Source organism: Heterocephalus glaber, unplaced genomic scaffold (assembly GCF_053883595.1).
Source record: "Heterocephalus glaber isolate CG9 unplaced genomic scaffold, H.glaber_assembly_v1.0 deba00000594, whole genome shotgun sequence".
NCBI classification, from domain to species: domain Eukaryota; kingdom Metazoa; phylum Chordata; class Mammalia; order Rodentia; family Bathyergidae; genus Heterocephalus; species Heterocephalus glaber.
This window is the reverse complement of record NW_028258151.1, coordinates 33738328-33759093: the sequence shown is the minus strand read 5'-3', so window position 1 is coordinate 33759093 and position 20766 is coordinate 33738328. Positions and strand designations below refer to the sequence as shown.

The 20766-nt window shown below is 45.9% G+C and overlaps 1 protein-coding gene across 11 annotated transcripts in view; it reads right to left on the bottom strand.

The window, feature by feature from the left end:
* The window catches only part of Atg13 (autophagy related 13), a 28718-nt gene that overhangs the window by 5587 nt on the left and 2365 nt on the right, over positions 1 to 20766 (bottom strand). For 4 of the 11 annotated variants that reach the window (XM_013074908.3, XM_013074907.3, XM_013074909.3 and 1 more), the window contains 12 exons: positions 12314 to 12395; positions 11606 to 11686; positions 11081 to 11200; positions 9566 to 9612; positions 8520 to 8660; positions 8020 to 8060; positions 7378 to 7474; positions 6054 to 6152; positions 5567 to 5660; positions 2524 to 2622; positions 1696 to 1806; positions 1253 to 1389 (listed from right to left, as the gene is read on the bottom strand). In XM_013074908.3, coding sequence (XP_012930362.1) covers positions 1253 to 1389; positions 1696 to 1806; positions 2524 to 2622; positions 5567 to 5660; positions 6054 to 6152; positions 7378 to 7474; positions 8020 to 8060; positions 8520 to 8660; positions 9566 to 9612; positions 11081 to 11200; positions 11606 to 11686; positions 12314 to 12382 — 1136 coding nt within the window. In that variant the 5' untranslated portion in view covers positions 12383 to 12395. The remainder of the gene's footprint in view (positions 1 to 1252; positions 1390 to 1695; positions 1807 to 2523; positions 2623 to 5566; positions 5661 to 6053; positions 6153 to 7377; positions 7475 to 8019; positions 8061 to 8519; positions 8661 to 9565; positions 9613 to 11080; positions 11201 to 11605; positions 11687 to 12313; positions 12396 to 20766) is intronic. The other 7 variants (XM_087205065.1, XM_087205067.1, XM_013074912.3 and 4 more) reach the window with 2 other exon arrangements.

The window sequence follows — 20766 nt, the reverse complement described above, 5'->3', positions numbered from 1 at the left end:
TGGATCGAGCAAGTGACTCTACCAGCAGTAGGGAAGGACCCTGGGGAAGGCTTCAGTGTGCTTGGGACCCGCATCTAACCCTAATCTGACCCCACAGGGTTTTCTGTCATTAGCTACTCTACTCCTAGGTATATCCCAGGGGTCAGGCTCAGAAAATGAGTGTACAATGGCCAACAGGTCTTCCTTTGATCATCCAAACCTGGAGGCCAAGGAGAAAGGATGATGTCTGATAAGCCAGGAACTTCCTAAAGAACGGCAAATAAAACTTCCTGAACAATGACCCTCCCACCACTCTCCACTGTGGGACTGAAAAGGAAACATGAGGATGCCTAGGACGAGACCCTTTGTCCAGCAGTGGCAGACCCATGGTACAAGTGCCACCCGTGGCTATAATCACTGAAGGATCTGAAAGGTTCGCCATCACTGCCAGGCAGACCAGGCAATCTCGTTATCTCCAGGGTCATCTGAACGCAGGGAGTGGAGGCCAGGGCAGGGAGAGCTCTGGCGGAAGGAGCAGGTGCTCTGGAGTTGAGTGCAGCTGAGTCGCAGCTGTGTGCCAAACCAGGTACCCTCAGGCCAATGGCTCCCTGAATTGCTTTGTGGTGAACAGGGCCAGATACATACAAGGCCTGTGGACTACTGAGTTCAATTTGGCCCTGTCATCTTTAAAGAAGAGGTGACAGTGGTGACTTCTGCAAGGTAGAAATGTGAGAACTGTTACTTCCTACTTAGGAACTCTGTGTCATTTCATAGAATGTATCACTTTGCCACTATGTCTGAATTTTTCTTTCTTTCCTTCTTTTTGGTTTTTGTTTTTTGGTACTGGGGATCAAACTCAGGGCCTTCCTCTTGTGAGGCAGGCAGGAACACCACTGAGCTAAATCCCAGGCCCTATGTTCTTTTTTAAATAAGAAAAAAAATGGGCATTCCCAAAGAATGTTTCAGAGGCTCTAACTCAGCAGAAAAACAGAATCACACCCAGGTGCACCTTGGCCCCAGGCTTCAGGGTGTGGTAAACACCTGTTTTGGTCCTCAGGCAATGGACGGCTGTGCTAAGAAAAACACCTGACAATAATCCTCACCGGGTAAGATGGCAGGAAGCAAGCCCTGCTGTTTCCTCTCGGCCTGAGCTTCATCACACACCCTCTGCCCTGAGACCCTGAGACCCTGAGGCTTCTCGGGAGTTCCCATCTGGGACACAGACGCCTGGCTGAGGCCGGCTGGCCTTGGCTGGGGCCACACAGGGACTCACCTGCTGGAAGGTGTGGCGGGGCAGTGGGGCCCATCCGAAAGGGTGTGGGTCGCCAATCTCTCCTGGTCAGCCTGGGCACCATGGGTTGGCTGGCTGGGAGTGACGGGCACTCCCCCCTCCTTCCCAGGAACCATCAGCTGTGGGGTAAATGGAAGGATACGTGAGCCACTGCAGTGCCAGGCGGCAGGGGACCCTAAGGGGCCTGGCTTGGTGATGCCTGCTTCCGGCCTTCCCATGACCAATGCCACCACCAGATGGGCAGGTATCCCCACATCCTTATCCTCTCTGGGACCTGGGTGCTGGCAGACACGCACTGTGACAACTACAGAGGGATGGGGACAGGGAGGGAGAGAAACCCTGGGAGTCATCTTTCCTTCCTCTTAGTCCGGACACTCACACTTCCATCTGGGTCCTAAGAGGGTGGGGGAGGCGGCCGGAGATACCTGGTGAGGGTGTGGAGCATTTAGACCAGCAGGGAACACTACTGGGTAAGCCAGGTCAGCTGATCCAAGGCCCAGGACAGCAGGCAGATAGGAAAGGCGAGAGCTGGAGAGCTGGGTGAGAGAAAAACAAGAGGGGCAGAGGAGAGGCAGGAAAAACACAGGGCCTCTGAGAGGGGGACAGTATCTCAGGAGAGGGAAGGAAGGGATCCGGCCCGGCCCACAGTGAGGGACCATGGGATGAGGTGGGGCCAGGCCTCTGGACCCCCTTGCAGATGGAAACACGCAGACTGTTTGCAGCAGGCGTAGGAGCCCTGGCTCTGAGCCTCTGGAGGCCTCAAATGAACTGCTGGCTGCCCCTTCCCGGGGGGTGCAGCTAATGCTTCCATTCTGAGCCCAGCAGACCTGCAGGCCACAACCCCGGGCAGAACTTGGAGCCAGAGTAGTCAGTTTTTCCAAAGCCATTCTATTTTCTTCTGTCCTTGAGGTCCCTTTGGAACAGAAGGTTGTCCTTACTAATCGCACCCTCCCTCACCCCTGGGTAGGGGTGGGCTCCTATTTATACTGAAAAGAGAAAGGCCAGTCTTAAATTGTTTGTTTGGAAATTCGATATAAATAACTTCATGTATTTTTCAGTAACAGAAGCAGGAGCAAATGCAAATCCCTATTCTGGGCTGCTGGGCCGTGGCTGTGTCCTGTTAAAATCAGGAAACCCTGGAATGATTCTGCAGAACACTTGGGGCTGTTTAACGATACCCTGGACTCCATTCTCACAGGTGAAACAGAAAGAAGCTGTCTCATCAAATCCCCTTCGGCCCATGATGAACTCACTTGATGGGAAAAGGCCAGTCCTGCCATGGGGACCCTCAGAATGTCCGGCACCACAGGAGGAGGGGTCTGAAAATGTGCCTTTGCGACAGTAAACACACACTGTGCACAGACACACACACGGAAAACAAGAGAAGAGAAGAGAGAGAAAAGGGCCTTGAGAAAGACATGAAATAACCTCCAGGGGCAGCAGTGAGGCTGGCGGGACAGTGGGACTATGCTTCCCAAGGGACAGCGTGGAGGGTCCCAGAAGTGACATGCACCCCAGGGAGCGCCCCGCACACCCGTCTCCCTAGGAGCAGCTGGGTGAGCAAGCAGGTTCAACTTCGAGAAGCAATGGAGCCGGATCAAGCCTTGTGCGGAAGCAGTGGGAGGGTGGCTGGGACAGGCAAGGAGGGGTGCTGGGCTGGGGCCCGTGATCCACATGGACGGACTCACACAGCACACAGCTTCTCGAGGCCTGCGCTGTTCCAGGGAAGGTGAAGGTGAGCGGGTGTGCAGGGGCATGCGTATGTTGTTAATAGTCCTCAATGGTGTGGGACAATGGAACAGAGGAAAAGCCGGGGCCCTTTCGAAACTCTGTTTTTGTCTTTTTGAGACAGCATTTCATTAGGTAGCCCAGGCTGGTCTCAGACTCACAATCCTCCTGCCTCAGCCTCTCAAGTACTGGGATTATAGGTGTGCATCATCACGGCCAGATCAAAAACCTTATGATTTCAAAGCTACTTATGGGAAAGAGGATTACTTGGGGTCCTGCTGTTCCATCTTTAACTCTTTAAATTTAGCACATCAGGGCCGGGATATAGCTCAGTGGTTCCACCGCCAGCCTGGCAAGTGCAAGGTCCCCAGTTCAATCCCCGGAACAAAAAAAAAAAAACTTCAGTAGCTGAAACTTGGAAACAGCTCAATTACCCATCAAATGGAGACCGGATAAAGAAGATGTGGGTTTTTTAATAAAATGGAGTACTACTCAGCCATAAAGAATGGGAAACTAGAGACATTTATAGCTAAATGGATGCATATTGAGGTGATACTCTTAAGTGAAATAAATAGGACACACGTGTGTAAATACCGAATAGTTTCTCTAGTGTGAGAACTGAGTGTAAGTAAGAAACAAAATGTATAATTGATATTGTGAAATAGGAAGAAAATGTTTAAAGGAGTAGGGGAAGTGGGAGGGGAAGGGGAAAGAAGGGAAAAGAAAAAAATATGAGAAAAGGAAAAACATGGAAACAAAGTCTTTGTAAATAGGGAAGGGTGGAGGGGGTGAAGGGAGGGCAGGGAGATGGGGAAAAAATAAGAACCAAGTACATGTAAAGGGACAAGATCTCAATGAGGAATGTAACTGTATTGTATACCTAAAATGTACCAATAAAAGGAAAAAAATTAGAAGTGGCTGCTGTAGGTAAAATCTTAGCATGATCTAGTTTCTGTTTGTTTTCGGTTTTATTTTGTTTCATTTTTTTTGAGACAGAGTCTCTTAACGTAGCTCAGACTGTTCTCAAACTAGAGGTGATCCTTCTGCCTGAACCTCCCCAGTGCTAGGATTAACAGGTGTGTGCCACCACACCTGGCTGTCAGTACGTTTTTTAGGGTCTTGCTAAGAGACCAGGCTCGCCTCAAACTTGCAATCCTCTTGCCTCAGTCTTCCAGGCAGGTGGAGTGAGAAGTGTGTACCAACTATTGCTTTTGAAACAGTGTAGAACCATGATTTCAATCTGATACCTCCAAAATAGCCCAGGACGGAAAAGTTTATAATTTTTTTTTTTGCAGGACAGGGGCTTGAACTCAGGACTTTGCACTTGCAAGGCAGGGCAAGTTTATAAATTTCTACAATTAAAAATTACCAATAAAGGGCCGGGGATTTAGCTCAGTGGTTCTGCCGCCTGCCTCGCAAGCGCAAGGACCTGAGTTCGATCCTTGGACCCCAACCCCCCCATAAATAAATAAAAGTTGAAAAAAAATTACCAAAAAAATAAATTAAAAAATTAAAACTTACAACTAAATGACAGAGAGCAAATTAGTTAGTCACACCCACTAAGAAGGCGGAAGGAAAGCACAAAGGATGGTTTACGAAGCAGAACTGGGGCAGGGTTAGAAGAAATCACCAGATCTCCAGTTAAAGCTGCGGAGGACGCTAATGGTGGTGCTGGGCAGGGTGCAGAGGGGGCTGGAGGCAAGGGGTGGGAGCAGCCTGGCGCCCTGAAATTCAGTCAGCAGGAAGAAAGGGCTGTCTGGTGGAGGCGGCCTGGCCATGACACAGGACCATGAGAGGCTTCTTGTGGGGAAGTTGGCCCCACTTCAGGCCCATGTCTCATTGAAACTGGATTTGCCACCAGGGACTGATTAATGGCAAGGCTACTGGTTAGGACGTCAGGATAGAAAGGCGACTGGACAGAGAATATGGACAGGCAAATGCCTGTGTCATTACAAAAACTATATATTGGTTTCTCACTGGCTTTTTTTTGGGCATTGGGGATCAAACCCAGGCCTAAATCTTCAGCCTTGTCTTTTTCATTTTAAGACAGGGTTGTGACAAGTTGCTATGTTGCTCAAACAGGGTAGGAACTTGTGATCCTCCTGCTTCAGCTTCCCAGAGTGCCAGGATTACAGGCATGTGCCACCTTGCCCGGATTCTTACTGGCATTTTTAACTAAATAAGTACTGGCTATTTTGGGGCTCCTTCCCTGATTAGAACCAAATTTGCCACTTACAAAGAGAAGCCTACTGAATTAGCAGGTGTGGATTACAGAATCTCCCTGGTGTCTCAATGCATTTGAAATTCTGTGACTGATTTTCAAGGGAGTCAGGGGGCATCAGCAGGAAGGTAAAGGCTAAATATAATTCGCTGGGTTAAGAATGGTTACGAACTAGAATCACTGCAGTATTATGTGCTGCCTTACACTTCTCTGTCATTAATCACAGCAGCCCCTGAAACAAATCCTCACCACAACCAAAGGGATTGAAGTGTAGCTGAACGTGGGCCCCATTTCACGTGTGCATGCGCCCGTAGTAACCATCACCAGCCCAGAACACACCTCCCTACCTGCGATGGCGGGGAGGTGGAAAATGAAGTGGTGCACACTTCCTGAGAGTCTTCCACCGACGGGTACACTCCGCCAGCATCCTCACCAGCGATCCTAAAGGAGGGCAACAGAAACGGGGAGCTTTCTGGGGGTGGCAGTCCGTTCACAAAATACACAACGGAAGTTGGGGAAGGGTGGGGGTTGTGTCAGGAACTGTTCCAGGATGAGTTTATAAAGCCAGATGGTGACCCACAAGTCACTTAATAATTTACCCAAGATAGTCCACAGATTACTGGCACTCTTGTAGTCTCCAGTAACTTGTTATACAGAACACCATTACCATCAAGATGCAAATGCCCAGTGTTTTCTGAGACATTCTGTACAACTCAGGCTGTAGTGTACCTAACTGGAAGCAGAGAGAAGGGGAAGCAGCCCCTCTACTTCTGTCCAGGGGGAAAATGGCCACTCTGGCTCCACTTGGATTGGGAGGCGCCATTCACTCCTCACCTGTAGATGCAGGGGTGTCTGGGAGAAGAGCTGGGGTAGGGGCGGTCCACAAAGTGATCGATAATGATACCCATGATAGGAGGGGTCCTCTCAAATTGCCTAGACAACAAGCAAAATGCAGTTTAAGAAGAAGTCAAGTGGGTGGGAAGGATGGCAGACACCTGCAATCCCAGCACGTGGGAGGCTGAGGTAGGAGGATGGCCATGAGTTTGAGGCCAGCCTGAGCTACAAAGTGAGACTCTGTCTTAAAAAAACAAAAACAAAAAGTCAAGTAATTTACATCAGGACAATAGGAAAAATGGCTTAAAGGCATGTCAGGAATTAGCAAGGCCCCACCCTTTGTAGGGTCAAAATTACAAAAGTGAAAGACTGCTTTCAGAAGAGAGCCTCAGGGCACTGAGTTCAAAAAGTATAGATTTGGGGCCAGGGATTTAGCTCAGTGGCACTGAGCCTGCCTCGCAAGCACAAGGTCCTGAATTGGATCCCAGGTAACAAAAAAAGAAAAAAAAGTACAGATTTGGCTCCCAGTGCTCAGCCATTCAGGCACTCAAGAGGCCTCTGGAGCCATGAGCCAAGATGGCCTGGCTACTGCTCGGGCTGACAGCAGACCTTGGCATCATCCACTTAATGATGGTTTTACAGGCATGCAGTATGCAAGAATTGTGGGTGGGCTCATGAAAGCTTCCACCCAATTTCAGAAGAAGGCTTAGTAGCCCAGACAGTGTGCCCATGAACAGGAAGTGTGTGAAGTTGTGAGAATGAAGCTAAAAGTACAGTGGAGCCCCCCCTAAAAAGCTGGAGAAGCCAGGAATGTGGAACATCTGAGGAAAGGCACAGGGAATGAACAAAGCAGCCCAAGAGAGAGGCCATGAGGGCTACACCCACCAGCAATGCCACAGGGGTGGGGCCACTTCCCAGCCCTCCTTGAAGACCTTGGGAGCCCCTCACTTTACGTGTGCGTGTATTTTTTTGGGGGGGTGGGTACCAGGAATCAATCTCACTTTACATCTATTGGTCTTAATTATTGCAATCTCTCAGTGTAAGCCACCAACTCTACATTCCAGACATGCTGACTCTGGGACTCTCAAATTCTCCAATCTCGAAACAATGGCCTCTCTTTTTGTTTTTTGGTACCAGGGATTGAACTCGGGTCCTTGCACTTGCGCAGCAGGCAGTGAAACCACTGAGCTAAATCCCCGACCCTCTCTCTTGAGTTAATTCCTCTGAAGGGGCTGCTTTCAGCACTGGCAAAGCTGTGCTGCAGATGCTTTAAAGCTTTGGAACCCTTGGGAGAGTCATCTTGGATTCTAAGGCTTCTTCTCACCTGGTGGACATGAATGCCAAGTTGATTCTGTAAGCACAAGAAAGAGTGATGGTGCCCACAGGGGTGCCCACTGTCCCAACTCGAACTGTCTGAAAGCCTAGGAGAGAGACATTATTAGCTTTTTACCCAGAGAATGCTGACACTGTCCCTGTCCTGAATCATTCAGCCTGCTGCACACTCTCTGGCATTATTTATTCACTCAGCACCATGGGGCAGCAGCCTCAACTGTGTGTGTATGCATGTGTATGTGAGTGTACATGCACACGTGTTCTTCCCTTTTCAATTTATTCAATACTGACCCAATATGAGCAGAAGAAACAGCACTCATTTCTAGGTAAAACTATGTTCAAAGGGATAAAAAAAAGACCATGGAACTTCTGGCAAAATCTCCTTGGCCCACTTACATGTTATCCTGTATTTTCCTTACTTATCCTACACACACTGAGACTGCAACCACAGATTACTACAGGGCACAGAAGCCCCTCTCTGAAGGTAGCAATGCTCTTTTTTTTTTTGGTACCGGGGATCGAACTTGGGTCCTTGTGCTTGCGAGGCAGCCAGCAGAACCACTGAGCTAAATCCCTGGCCTGGTAGCAATGCTCTTAACATTACAATGTTTTCCCACCTCGATCCAACCCATACCTTCTCCCAAGCCATTCAGCTGAACTTCCCCAAAGTATATCCTGTAGGGAAGGAAGAAAAAGAAATGTTACCTGTTCCTATGATGTGATATAAAAGTATACATATCAGAAAATAAAAATATGTAAATACATTTGACAAATAGACCTGTAACTACTACTGGAAGGTATGAATTGTGGTAAGTGGTCTTCAGTTACGAGGAGCTCTGCCTTCTTGTAAGAAGCCATTCCCAAGTAAGTGTGTTAAGAAAGCAGAAAATCTTGAGTCAGGTGTCATAGTGCACACCTGTAATCCTAACTCTCAAGAGGCTGAGGCAGGAAGACTGCCTTGAGTTCAAGGACAGCCTGAACTATAAAGCAAGATTCTCCTTCCTGCCTCTCTCCCTCCCTCCCTCCCTTCCAGCTGCAGGTCTCTGCCTCAGTCTGGCTCCCAGGCTGCCTCCTCACAGAGCACCTGAAGGCCACGCAGCAGTGTGCAAAGGGATGAACATCCACAATGCTTACCTGTACAGTATGACATATTCATGCCCCTGCTTTCTGGAGAGCCTGTAGGCTGGTGTCACCCTCGTGATAGCAAGAAGGGACTTGAGCAGCAGGGACAGTCTGTTGTACACGGTGTAGGAAACTTTGATTTCTTTATCACACCTGAGGGGCACATAGACCCTCTTAGCATCTCTTATGAATTACTGCAACTGTGCGTGTTTATGATTTTAAAATGTTCTGAACTAAAGGAACAACTGGAGTTGTCCACAGATTGTTGAAGGAAGCTATAGTTTTACTTTTTTATGCCCCAGACAGAGCAGATGAGCAGGAAAATCCACCCAATGTTTTGATGTACTTTGGAAGTGGTTACCATTCTAAGCAATAAAACTTAAAACCAATAAATACACATTGCAATTATTTATATTAAAGGTGTAGTCATGATTTCAACGTGCAATCATATGAGCTGTCTAACTCTCTAGAGGAAATCTGGAGAAAAGTCTGTTTGGCACTAAAATTCTCTACCATAACCAGGCAATTGCTCTCTAACAAAAAAAAATAGTGCTCACACCACACATACTTATTCCTACTAGCGGTTTGCTTTGCGGAACTGCTATTTTCCTCAATCTTCTATGTATTCTACTTGAAAACTGAAGCTTTGGGCAGGGGGTAAGCTGAACTGGCTTAGAGGAAAGTGGGGCAGGGAGATGACACAGGGAAACCATACTGGATGATTGCCACGCAGAACACAGACAAAACACGCGGTCATGTTACCCAGAACACAAGGCACTGAGTCCGAGAAGAGCTGAGCTCTGGACAAACAACGACTGCTTGTCAGCTCTCCTGGCTGCTCTCGGGGGTGTGCGGGCCCCTGGGGACTGACCTCTCCCTGGAGGTCATCGCCATGCCCAGGCTGGAAGCCAGGGGCAGCGCAGTGAGGCAAAGACCCCTCGTTCTTCAGAGAAGCCAGAATAGCCTCCCTGCCTGGGAAACAAAGTCCTGCACTCACAGGATGGCACCCGCTGCGTCCTTAGCTGCCACCACCCAGAGCTCAAGACAGAAGCACTTACTTTTCATTCATTTCAAGACACCAAATCTCCAGCTCCATGGAATCTCCCTGTAGATGTGACAATTGAAAAACATTTCAGTTTTTCAAAATTATCCTCTCTTTTTATTGTAAAGCACTACACAGTCACTATACAAATATTGGAAGGCATACATAAGTAAAAAGAAAATAAGAACAAATATCAATGTATTTAACCAGCTTTTTAAAAGGTTGGCTCTCACTGTATATACCATTTTTACCACTTCTTTCTTCTTGATAAAAACACCATAGAAAATAAATAAATATATCATAGAGTGTCCCTTCAATTAAAATAAAAGTTCAGCCAAGTCTGGTGGTGCACACCTGTAATCCCAGCACTCTGGGAAGCTGAGGAAAAGGATCACAAGTTTGAGCCCAGCCTCGGCAATATGGTGAGTTAGCAAGATTTGTTTCTCAAAATAAAAATATAAAAAAGGGCCCGGGGAAATATCTCAGTGCAAAGGTCCAGGGTTCATACCCAATGAACACACACACACGCACACGCACACACACACATCCCAAGACAGGCACGGTGGCCCACACCTGTAACCTCACCCACTGGGGAGGCCAAGGCAGGAGAATCATAAGTTCAAGGCCAGCCCTGGTAACAAGACTTTATGTCAAGATTTAAAAAAATAAGTTCTGGGGATATAGCTCCTGGTACAGTGCCCGTGGGTTCAATTCCCAGTTCCTCCCCTCACACCCACACATACATCACACACTTTTACAGCATTTTTTTCCCCTTCCAATTCTATAGGGAATATTTTTAGGTGACATCCATAGTTTAGAAAAGCTTGCTACCTTAATAAGATCCTTTCTTAAGTATTTCTTAGCTGTCTTATATCTCTAACCACTGTTCCCTCTCTCTATGTATGACTCTCAATAGACGTCTCCTCATAGGTAGGAAAGAAAAAGACAAAAGCCAGAATTCTTCAACCTTGTAACATTCCTGTGTGACTTAAGAGAAAGATAGTCCCACACCTTTGGACACAAGGGACCTTTTTATTAATTCGAAGAGCACCATTCTCTTAGGTAAGGGAGGTTAATCTATGAAATTGAGAGCTGACTTTTACTGTAGTGGATCAAATTTATCTATCTACCTTAATACAGACCCTTATCACTCTAGTCATATTTTTTTGTGGTGGGGATTAAAACCAGGGCCTCACATATGCAAGGCAAGTGTTCTGCCACTGAGCTACACCTCCAGACCTTCTTTTTATTTTGAGACAGGGTCTCAATACATTGTCCAAGCTGGTCTTGAACCCTTGTTTTCAAGCAGTCCTACTCTTTAGCTGCTTCAGTAGGGGAAAATACAGAAGCAGCGTGTCTCTTAATTATGCTACACAGCCTCACAATGTATTAGAGGAGACAGATTAACAAGGATGGAACTTGGCTCAATGTGCATCAGGGAGAACAAATATATTTTTTAAAAATTACAGTACAGCTGAGTGTGGTGGCACATCCAGAGGCTGCGAGAGGCTCCGCCTGGCTGGCCCCTTACCTCTGAGGTCTTGAGCGAGATTTCCACACACATGGACCGCCCAATGGCAGGCAGCTGCCCTGCCAGTGCCTTCTTTGCTTCATGGGTGACCTCGGGGATATCTTTGATCGCTAAGTTAAACTAGAAAACAAAAGGGAGCCTGGCATGAGACCCCGTTAAGGAACGTCAGGGGACCATAAAGGAGTCTGTTGGGCAAGGCATGTACTGCTTGGGCTGGCACCAAGACCCCAGATCTCAAGCTGGCAGGGATAAGGGCTCAACAACCAGCTAACAAGGCATGGTGTTTGTCTTCTAAGGACAAAGCTTTCCATCTGTTTCAGCAGAAAGTCAAGACCCAGATATATTCAAAACTAATCTCAGTAAGAAATAAACTAAGTGAATAGATCAGTTAGATATTGTCACATCACAACTTAGTACTACTATAAATCGTGTACTTAGTTACTGAACTTGAGAACGTGACATTATTTTTTATAACAAACACCATAGTATATATACCCCTCAGTTAGCAAAGAGTAGGAATTTTACCCAGTCTGAACCCGTTGGGGATGAAGATGAACGAGTTGAAATCTTTTCACCAAGTCGAGCCTGGACAATCACTTGGACAGTCTGAAAAACAACCACCAAAACGAAAACAATGAAAAGGGTCCAGGGAATGTAGCGGAGTGGTAGAGCGCTTGCCTTGGGTGTGAAGTCCTGCATTTAAGGCCTAGCAGCTCCCCCAAAAGATGAGGTTCCTTACAAAGGTTAAAAACCTACCACTCTAGGATTAAAATGATGTCAATTAATCATAACTTTAACTCAAGAAAGGGTAAAATTTTTAACAGGAAGAGACAAAATAATCATCTAAAATCCAGCTTTAGTCCTCCACTGAACAAGAAGGGAGCAATAAGCAAAAGGCAGACACTGCAGTGTCAGCTGAAGCCTAGGGAAAGAGGCCGTGAGGGCTGCCATTTTGGTCCCTGTCTTTGTTCCCACCCTGAGGGAACACATTGTGCCAACAACCTGGCAGGAGAGTTTGGCATTTCTACAAACGGCCTTCCACAAAAAACTGTGCACAAGTAGCTGTGGAAAACTGGAAGCTACTTTGTAGTCACATCCTCATCATTCACAGTCTGGTTTACAACAAACAGAAGTGGCCCTTAAAACAGGCAAGCTGCAATCTGTTATATTCCTTTTCCAGGAGGAGCACAGGAGTTACCTCGAACCATTCTCGGCCCAGAACAGACGTATTACCTTGAGGGCAAAAAATTTAATGAACTTGTCCAGGTCCTTTCTGTCCTGGGAATTGAGATCAGTTTCCATTGCCTATAGGAATCTGTAACAGAAAAAAAGCGTGATCTATAATTCAGTAAAAAGAGACTAATAATACATCAAAGCATCTACCTACTAGCTGTTCAACAGTCATGTGGAAGTGGGGCAGAAAAAACTTCCTGTAACTAAAGATACCATGGAGAAAGTATTATGGTACTCTCTCTTGAGGACAATAAATTCCAAAATTCCACACAGAGAGCTATATTTAAAAACCTGAAAAATAGATGAGCACATTTTACCTGATTTTGAAACTTTCAGCTTTAAATATAACTTATCTACTTAAAAGTTTTATTATCTACTATATTTAATACCAAGGACATGTGGTGATGTTCTTTTCCAGGCCTTCTCACTGCATAGCCCAGGCTGGTCTCAAACTCACAGCAATCCTCTTTCCTCAGCCTCCCAAGTAGCTGGGAGCACAGGTGTGCACCACAAGTGACCTTGCACTTTCGAGGCAGGAAGCAGAACCGCTGAGCTAAATCCCCAGCCCTCCCTTCAGTCCTTTTAAGTCTATAAAACCACTCTCCCAGCTGGGCATAGTGGTGCATGCCTGTAATCCCAGCACTTGGGAGGCAGTAGTAGGCGGGCCGCCATGAGTTCAGGGCTAGCCTGGGCTTCATAGGAGTTCTAGGCCAGCCTGGATTACAGAGTGAGACCCTGTCTCAAAAACCACCACCACCACCACCACCACAACAAAACAATACTCTTTTGCTCAGCTCATCAGAACACTCTATTTTCAAGAATGAAGTGTTGTCCAATTATAGCATATAAAATAAAGCTAATTAGGTCCTCTGGCAGGGTTAAATACTTCAAGGTCATTCAAGGAAATTTGGGTAAAAACATTCTACAACTCTCTACAACTCTCATTTACTAACAAAGTAGTGAGTTATTAAATCTTGTTATGAAAAATCAATGTTTCCACAGACATGGAATAATTCAGGGCTTTTTGTTTTGGTTTTTGTCATATTGGGGATTGAACCCAGGGCCTTCACACTGAGCTACATCTCTAGCCCTTTATTTTATATTTTGAGACAGGGTCTCACTAAGTTGCTAAATTGCCCAGGCTGGGCTCAAACTTGCCATTCTCCTGCTTCAGACCCCGAGGGTGCTGGGATTACATAAAGGTGCGCACCACCATGCCTGGCTAGTGTTGGGAGCAATGCTACATAATTCTAGGGATAAATCATTTGGTTAGCCTAGTTCTCTTGCCTACACAGCCCAGCTACAGAATAACTCCAGTTTGGCCTCCGGTCACGACTGAGACTTCAGTGATCCAGTGATGCTGTGATTCTCCAGGACAAGAAACATCCTGGGAGAACAAACATCTGCTCAGTTCCTCATTGTTCTTGGACTGATCAACATCTTGTTTGCCGGAGATGTACTGAACTCTCTGCAAGCCTTCCGTTACATCTTGTTTATCCCAATGTGAACTATTGAACTCTCTGTAAGTCATTTGTTACATTTGTTTCTCCCGATGTACTGAATAAAAGGTGTGGTAAACTGGGGGCTTTGTCTTTGCTGCCCAGAGCAGCACTGATCAGACCCAAAGCTCAGCCTCTTCTCAGTCTCATTTTTCTACCCTTCCTGTAATTCGCCGTGTGCTGCCGTGGCTCGCAGGAGACCAGGACTCACTGCAGAGGTTCTGGTAACGTCCCCTTCCCCTGTCCCCTACAGGCTAGGATCTTCAAATTTCTTCCCTCTTTCCTGATAATATTCTGAACATTTAAATTCACCTCAGATACTTATTACCTTGTTTACATAATTTTTTGCCCCGGAGATATAACCCAAACACAATGTACTCTGGGGCCGGGGATTTAGCTCAGTGGTTTTGATTTAGCTCAGTGGTTTTGCGGCCTGCGTCGTAATCGCAAGGACCTGAGTTCGATCCCCAGTACCAAAAAAAAAAAAAAAAAAAACCACCAAAAACTAAATACTCTGGGGCGGGGATTTAGCTCAGTGGTTCTGGGGCCTGCCTCGCAAGCGCAAGGGCAAGGTCCTGAGTTCGATCCCTGGTACCAAAACAAAACAAAACAAAACACAAACACTATGTACTCTGGATATTTACACAAAATGTTGTGGTCTCCATTCGCATGTATTGATTAAATTTATCTATTTATTTTTGGTCTTTTGAGACAGTGTCTCACCATGTACCCCAGGCTGGCCTTGAACTCTCAGTGATTGTCTTGCCTCAGCCTCCCCAGTGCTGGGATTACAGGTGTGAATCACCACTCCCAGCTTGATTTAATTTATCAAGTGTCACCTTTTCTATAAAAGGTGGGTCCAAAATACATATCATATGATCTACACATCACGATGCTCCCACAAATGCTGCTATTCTTTCAAACTTCATCTACTCCTATTTTCTCTATGCTTGCTACTTGTGGCTGTTTTGTCTGAAAAGTACCCTAATTTAATTAAAATTCTTCACTCAAAATATTAACAAGTAACAAAAACAATTTATTGGACCTTTAGGGAACTCAATTTAGTAACAGTTTCTGCATATTATTTTCACAAACAAATATATACAAAGTAACACTTTGAGGCTTCCTAAGTGTTAGAGAGCAGGCACAGACTTGAAGCAGGTTAAATAGCTTTAAACCATTTTCTTTTCTCTTTCTTTTTCTTTTCTTTTTTGTTTTTGGTACCAGGGATCCAACTTGGGATCTTGCACTTGAGAGGCAGGCAGCGGAACCACTAAGCTAAATCCCCGGCCCCTCTTTTTGTTTCTTTGAGACAGGGTCTCCCTATGTAGTACAGGCTGGACTTAAACTCCTGGTGATCCTCCTGCCTCAGCCTCCTGAGTGCTGGGATTACAGATGTGTACCACCATGCTGGCACTCAACAATTTTCTGAAAAAATTTAGTTCTCCCTCTACTGTATGATGGCTAGACATAATCACCAACATGTAAATGCTAGATGGATGGCCCTGTAATGCTGGGAAAGTACAAAGGAAAATAATAAATTCAGGGAGAAAAACATACAACTGGGCAGGTAGGCAGGTTCTCTAGAGCCTTCTACTTACTTCAGTACTGAATTTTCTTTCTTTTTGGTATTGGTACTGGGATTGAACCCTGGACCTTGACCATGCTAGGCAAGTGCTCCACCACTGAGCTATATCTGCACTCCTGAAGTGGTAATTATTTTTTTCTTTTATTAGTTTTTTCAGACAGTTTCATTATGTATTTCAGGCTGGTCTTGAACTCACTTTGTAGTCAGGGTGGGCCTGGAATGCGTGGCAATCCTCCTGCCTCACCCTCCTGAGTGATAGGATCACAGGTGTGTACCACCAAATCCAACTGAGACCCTTATGGTAATGATTACAAGAGCTATCTATTTGCCGAAACTTACAAATTGTGCATTTATAATGGATGATGGATGTAATAGATCATATGTCATATATACCTCAGTAAGGTTGATTTTAAAAAAGGATTGCTAAAAAGAAAAAAAGGATTGCTTCATTTGCTAAGAAGTGGTCAGAAGAAAGATCAACTGAGAGGTAACAATAATCTAACAATAAGCTGGGCATGGTGGCCCACCTGTAATCCTAGCACTCAGGAGGCTGAGGCAGGAGGATCACTAAGTTGGAGGCCAGCCTGAACTACATAGTGAGTTCAAGGCCAGCCTGAACTGCATAGCAAGACCCTGTCTCCAAAAAAAAAAAGAAAAAAAAGAAATTTATTGGAATTTTGGTAAATTATGCTAATCTTATGTTTTTACATAAACTCCTCAAAATTTTTTTGGTAGCACTGGGCATCAGTCCCAGGGTCTCATGCACAGTAGACAAATGCTCTACCACTCAGCTACATCCCTAGCATGAAAGCAAATTAATTAACTTTTTTTTTTTTGGTACCAGGGATCGAACTCAGGACCTTGCACTTGCCAGGCAATCACAGCACCATTGAGCTACATCCCCAGCCCTAATTAACTTACTTATTTACTTTTGAGTCAGGGTCTCACTCTATAATTCAGGCTGGATTTAAACTCACTATGTAGCCCAGCCTGGGCTTGAACTCACAGCGCTCCTCCTGCCTCAGCCTCCGTGGATGCTGGGATTACAAGTATGCACCATTATACGTGGCAAGAAAGCAAAATTTTTTTTGGTACTGGAGATCGAACTCGGGTCCTTGTGCTTAAGAAAGCAAATTTATATATGAAGAGAATTAAATATTAATAGGTCATAGTTACCCAATTAATATTTCACTACTTTAAGGATGCATATGAATCCCAAATTCAAGTAACGTATTAACAGTACTGGAATATTAACAGTACTGCTTGCAGATTTGTCTGATGTCTACTTCTAGTTACATAAGCAGTAACTCAAAACTCTGCAGGAGGACCACAAGTTCAAGGCCAGCCTTAATACACAGCAAGACCCTGTTGCAAAACAAACAAAAAAGAAAGCATAAGCCAGTAAAACATATAGATATAATATCCAAAGTTACACTATCTACACATATGGCAAGGAAGTAATTAGCCAGGAAATCAACCTAAAATTGGTCCAGAATCACTGAAAACCCTAGAAACAGGGAGAAGCAAGGCTGTACAACTGAGAAGTTTCAGTCATGGACTAAGATTTCACACCCTTGGATCATCAACAACCTGCCAGTCCACTCCCATAACTCTTTGTCCCAACCTTCAGTGCCAAGAATTCTCAAATTAGTTTAAACAAATACAGCTGGCCAAGCCTGCGCACACCCATACCTCAGCTACTTGAGAGGCTGAGGCAGGATGGCTGAAAATTCAAGGCCTGGGGGCGGGGGATTTAGCTCAGTGGATTCGCTGCCTGCCTCACAAGCTCAAGGTCCTGAGTTAGATCCCCAGCACCAAAAAAAAAAAAAAAAAGAAAGAAAATTCCAGGCCAGCCTATGCACTTAATGAAATCTTGCCTCAAAATACAAAATAAAGGGCTGGGGATTTAGCTCAGTGGTTTTGCCCCCTGCTGCTGAGCAAGCACAAGGACCTGAGTTTGATCCCTGGTACCAAAAAAAATTTTTTTAATTAAAAAAATAAAAGGGCTGGGAAAGTGGTTTAATGTAAAGGCCCTGAGTATAATCCCCTATTCTGAAAACAATAACACAAATACATTTAAAATAAAACAGTAGGGCTGGGGATGTAGCTCAGCGATGCCACGCCTGCCTGGCAAGCACAAGATCCTGAGTTCCATCCCCAGCACCAGAAAACAAACAAACAAAAAAACCAGTAAACAGGGCCGGGGATTTAGCTCAGTGGTTCTGATGCCTGCCTCAAAAGCACAAGGACCCAAGTTCGGTCCCAGGTACAAAAAAAAAAAATCAGTAAACAGACCATAAGGCCTGTTTAGCAGTAAGAGGGTCCAAGTCATCAGGCTTGTAAAGATCTGAGTGAGTTGGGTGTGGTGGTGACACATACCTATAATTCCAGGGCTCTGGGAAGCTGGGGCAGGATCCTGAGAGGGAGCCTGGACCAGCAAGTCAGTGACTCAGTGTGAGACGGTGTCTCTACATCTTTTATAAGGGGTGGGAGGGGAGTGCTGGGTGGGTCTGGTTGAAAGCCCTGGGTTCAATCCCCAGAACCACAAACCAAGATCTATAAAAGGGAGCATAGAGAATGACAGTGGGGCCCAAAGTAACCGGGGCCAATATTTTACTGGCCAGAGAGCTCCAGACAGTAGGAGTAAGCTCCAAAAACTTCAACAGGCCTCAGACAGGGATGCGTCAACTGGTCAACCTGGCTTTCGTGGAGTTTAACAACAGGGACAGAGAGGACAAACAGGAATTGAGTAAGGAGGACAGACTAAAGACATGCTGGCCCTCATGGGTCAGGTCCAAAACAAAGTCCATAGCACCAAGGGGATCCAGGGTAACTCACAAAGGGACGGAGGGAAGTCTGGGTACTTTACGAGCAAGTAGTTGGGACACTGGGCTAGAGTGGCCTCAAAAGCTACCAACTCCTTGCCAAGTGCATCAGAATAGAGGCGAGGGAGGCTGAGGCAGGAAGATTGCCACGAGTTAGTTTGATGGCAGGCTGGGCTACATAGTGAGACCCTGTCTCAAAAAAAAAGAATGTGGGTGAGGACCCTTGGCACTGGAGGGGCTGCCCTGCTTCTCAGAAGGGGTCAAGGTCATCCACTACCATGGTAGCCAGGGAAGAACACCCAGAATTCAGTATGCAAGGACGTCCCCGTGACCTTGGAAGCCTCTTGGGCAACTCTGGGCATCACAGGGATACAAGGGCCTCTCACTCTATCCCAACTTCCCATGGGGCAAATTATCACCCCATTCCTCAGCTGTGTGGGCCTTGAAGGAGGTAACTGGTCAGTTTTCCCTACACCTCCAACTGCTGGTTGGGGGATTTCCTATTCCAAACTCCCTTCATGGTAATACCAACAGGCCCCACACCAGTAACTAGATCTGTTCCTCCTGTGGAGGCCACCTTGTCACTCAAACCTCTGGCAACTCATGTCATAGTTGCCAGGAACCCAGCCAACCTTGCCCTATGTAACCCAATTCCTTTGCCAGGAGTTGATCTCGAAATGTGGCATGATGGCACCCTGGGGTAGGTGATCACTCAGCAAAGGATGCTAACCTGTACCCTCAAAAAAAGGCAATACCCCCTCCAAAGAGAGGCTCCGGCCAGGCTAAAGCCTATTATTGATAAATTTTTGGCTGCAGGGTGGCTGTAGCCACACCAGGCCCTGTGCAACACACCTATCTTAGCAGTAGTCCAAACACTGGGAGAACTTCACCTAGTGCAAGATCTGTCATCAATGAGGCCCACACACCCTCCCGCATGGATCCTGGGAGATACCAGCTGGCTGTCCATCCTTCCTTCCAAGGAAGTTTCCTTTTCTATCCCCTTGGGCCCTAGTTCCCAATACCTGTTTGCCTTCCAACCAAGGATCCTCAAAATGGGCCCCACTAACAATCCTACTAGACTGTCCTGCCTCAGAGTTTAGAGACAGCCCTCCTCCCTTCCCACACCCTGGATGCTAAAGGTGGACAAAGGAGCCCTAGCACAGAGGACCTCATTTGTAGCTCGCCCAAGGCCCTTAGAACCGTTGGAATTCCTAGAGCACCAGCAGTGTCTTGTTATGCATAAAGAGCCCTTCCAGGAACTCCAGGTTCAGGCTAAAGAGTCACCAGAGGGACCAAAGGATTGCAGGGTTAGGATTTTCACCCCAACCCAGGGCCCCCAGGGATGGAAGGTGGATACCCTGCCCTAAGTATCTGTTCATCTGCTGGGTCACCTGCATCCCTTATGATGTCCTTTTAATAAACAGGTAAATATAAACGTTTGTCTGAGTTCTAGGAGCTGGTCTAGCAAACTACCAAACCCAAGGAGGGTAGTGTGGGAAGCCTGGTTTGCAGTGGGTTGGTTAGAAATATAGGGGAAGGGGGCCTTAGCTCAGTGGTTCCGGCACCTGCCTTGCAAGCGCAAGGTCCCAAGTTTGATCCCCGGTACCAAAAAAAAAAAAAAAAAAAAAGAAAGAAAGAAATATAGGGGAAGCTGGGCACAGTGCTGTGGATCTGTAGTCCCATCTACTTGGGAGGCTGAGGCAGGTGGCTCGCTTGAGCTCAGAAGTTGGATTCCAGGCTGGACCAGAAGAACAATGGGACTCAGCTACAACAATGTCAGCCTCATGTATGTGGAATGAGGTCACCCTAGCCCACAAATTATCCATACAATTTCACTACACTATCTGGCACATATTCAAAACAAAGTGAGTGTTCATGGAGACAATCCCAAATGGCCAGAGTATGACACCAAAACACACTAAAATAGATATAATACTTATTAGACATAAACTTTAACTATGCTTACCATGTTCAATTTTGTAAAGCACATAACTGAAAACTTTGAGAAGCAGAAACTATAAAAAAAAAAGACATTCTAGATTTCAAGGACAAAATTTCTCATCTAATTTTAACAAATTAACAAATTTTAACAAATTAACAAATTTTAACAAATTAGACCGACAGAAGAGAAAATCAATGAGAGGGACTAACAAACCAGAGGAAAATACTGGGGAAGGCCAGAAGAGATAAGGATAGCAAGGACATAAGGAAACAATAGCTGGACAATGTGATCAGTTATCCAAGGTTATGCATATCTTTACCCCCCAGGTTTGTTTGTTTCCCTTCAGGCCCACCACACCCAAATCCCTAAAAGACAATAGTTTTTCATTGTTGGCACTCTCTGAGCAGGCTACACAGTGAGTTCAAGACCAGCCTGAACTACAAAGAGAGACCTGTCTCTAAATAAATAAGGAATCTACGCCAATTGTTTGAGATACAGATTTAAGAAGGTTTTTCTGAACAGAGAGGAGGAAATGATGCAAAGACAATGAAAAGAGACCTACTAGGAAGCTACTGCAGGAATTCAGATGGGAGTTGGTG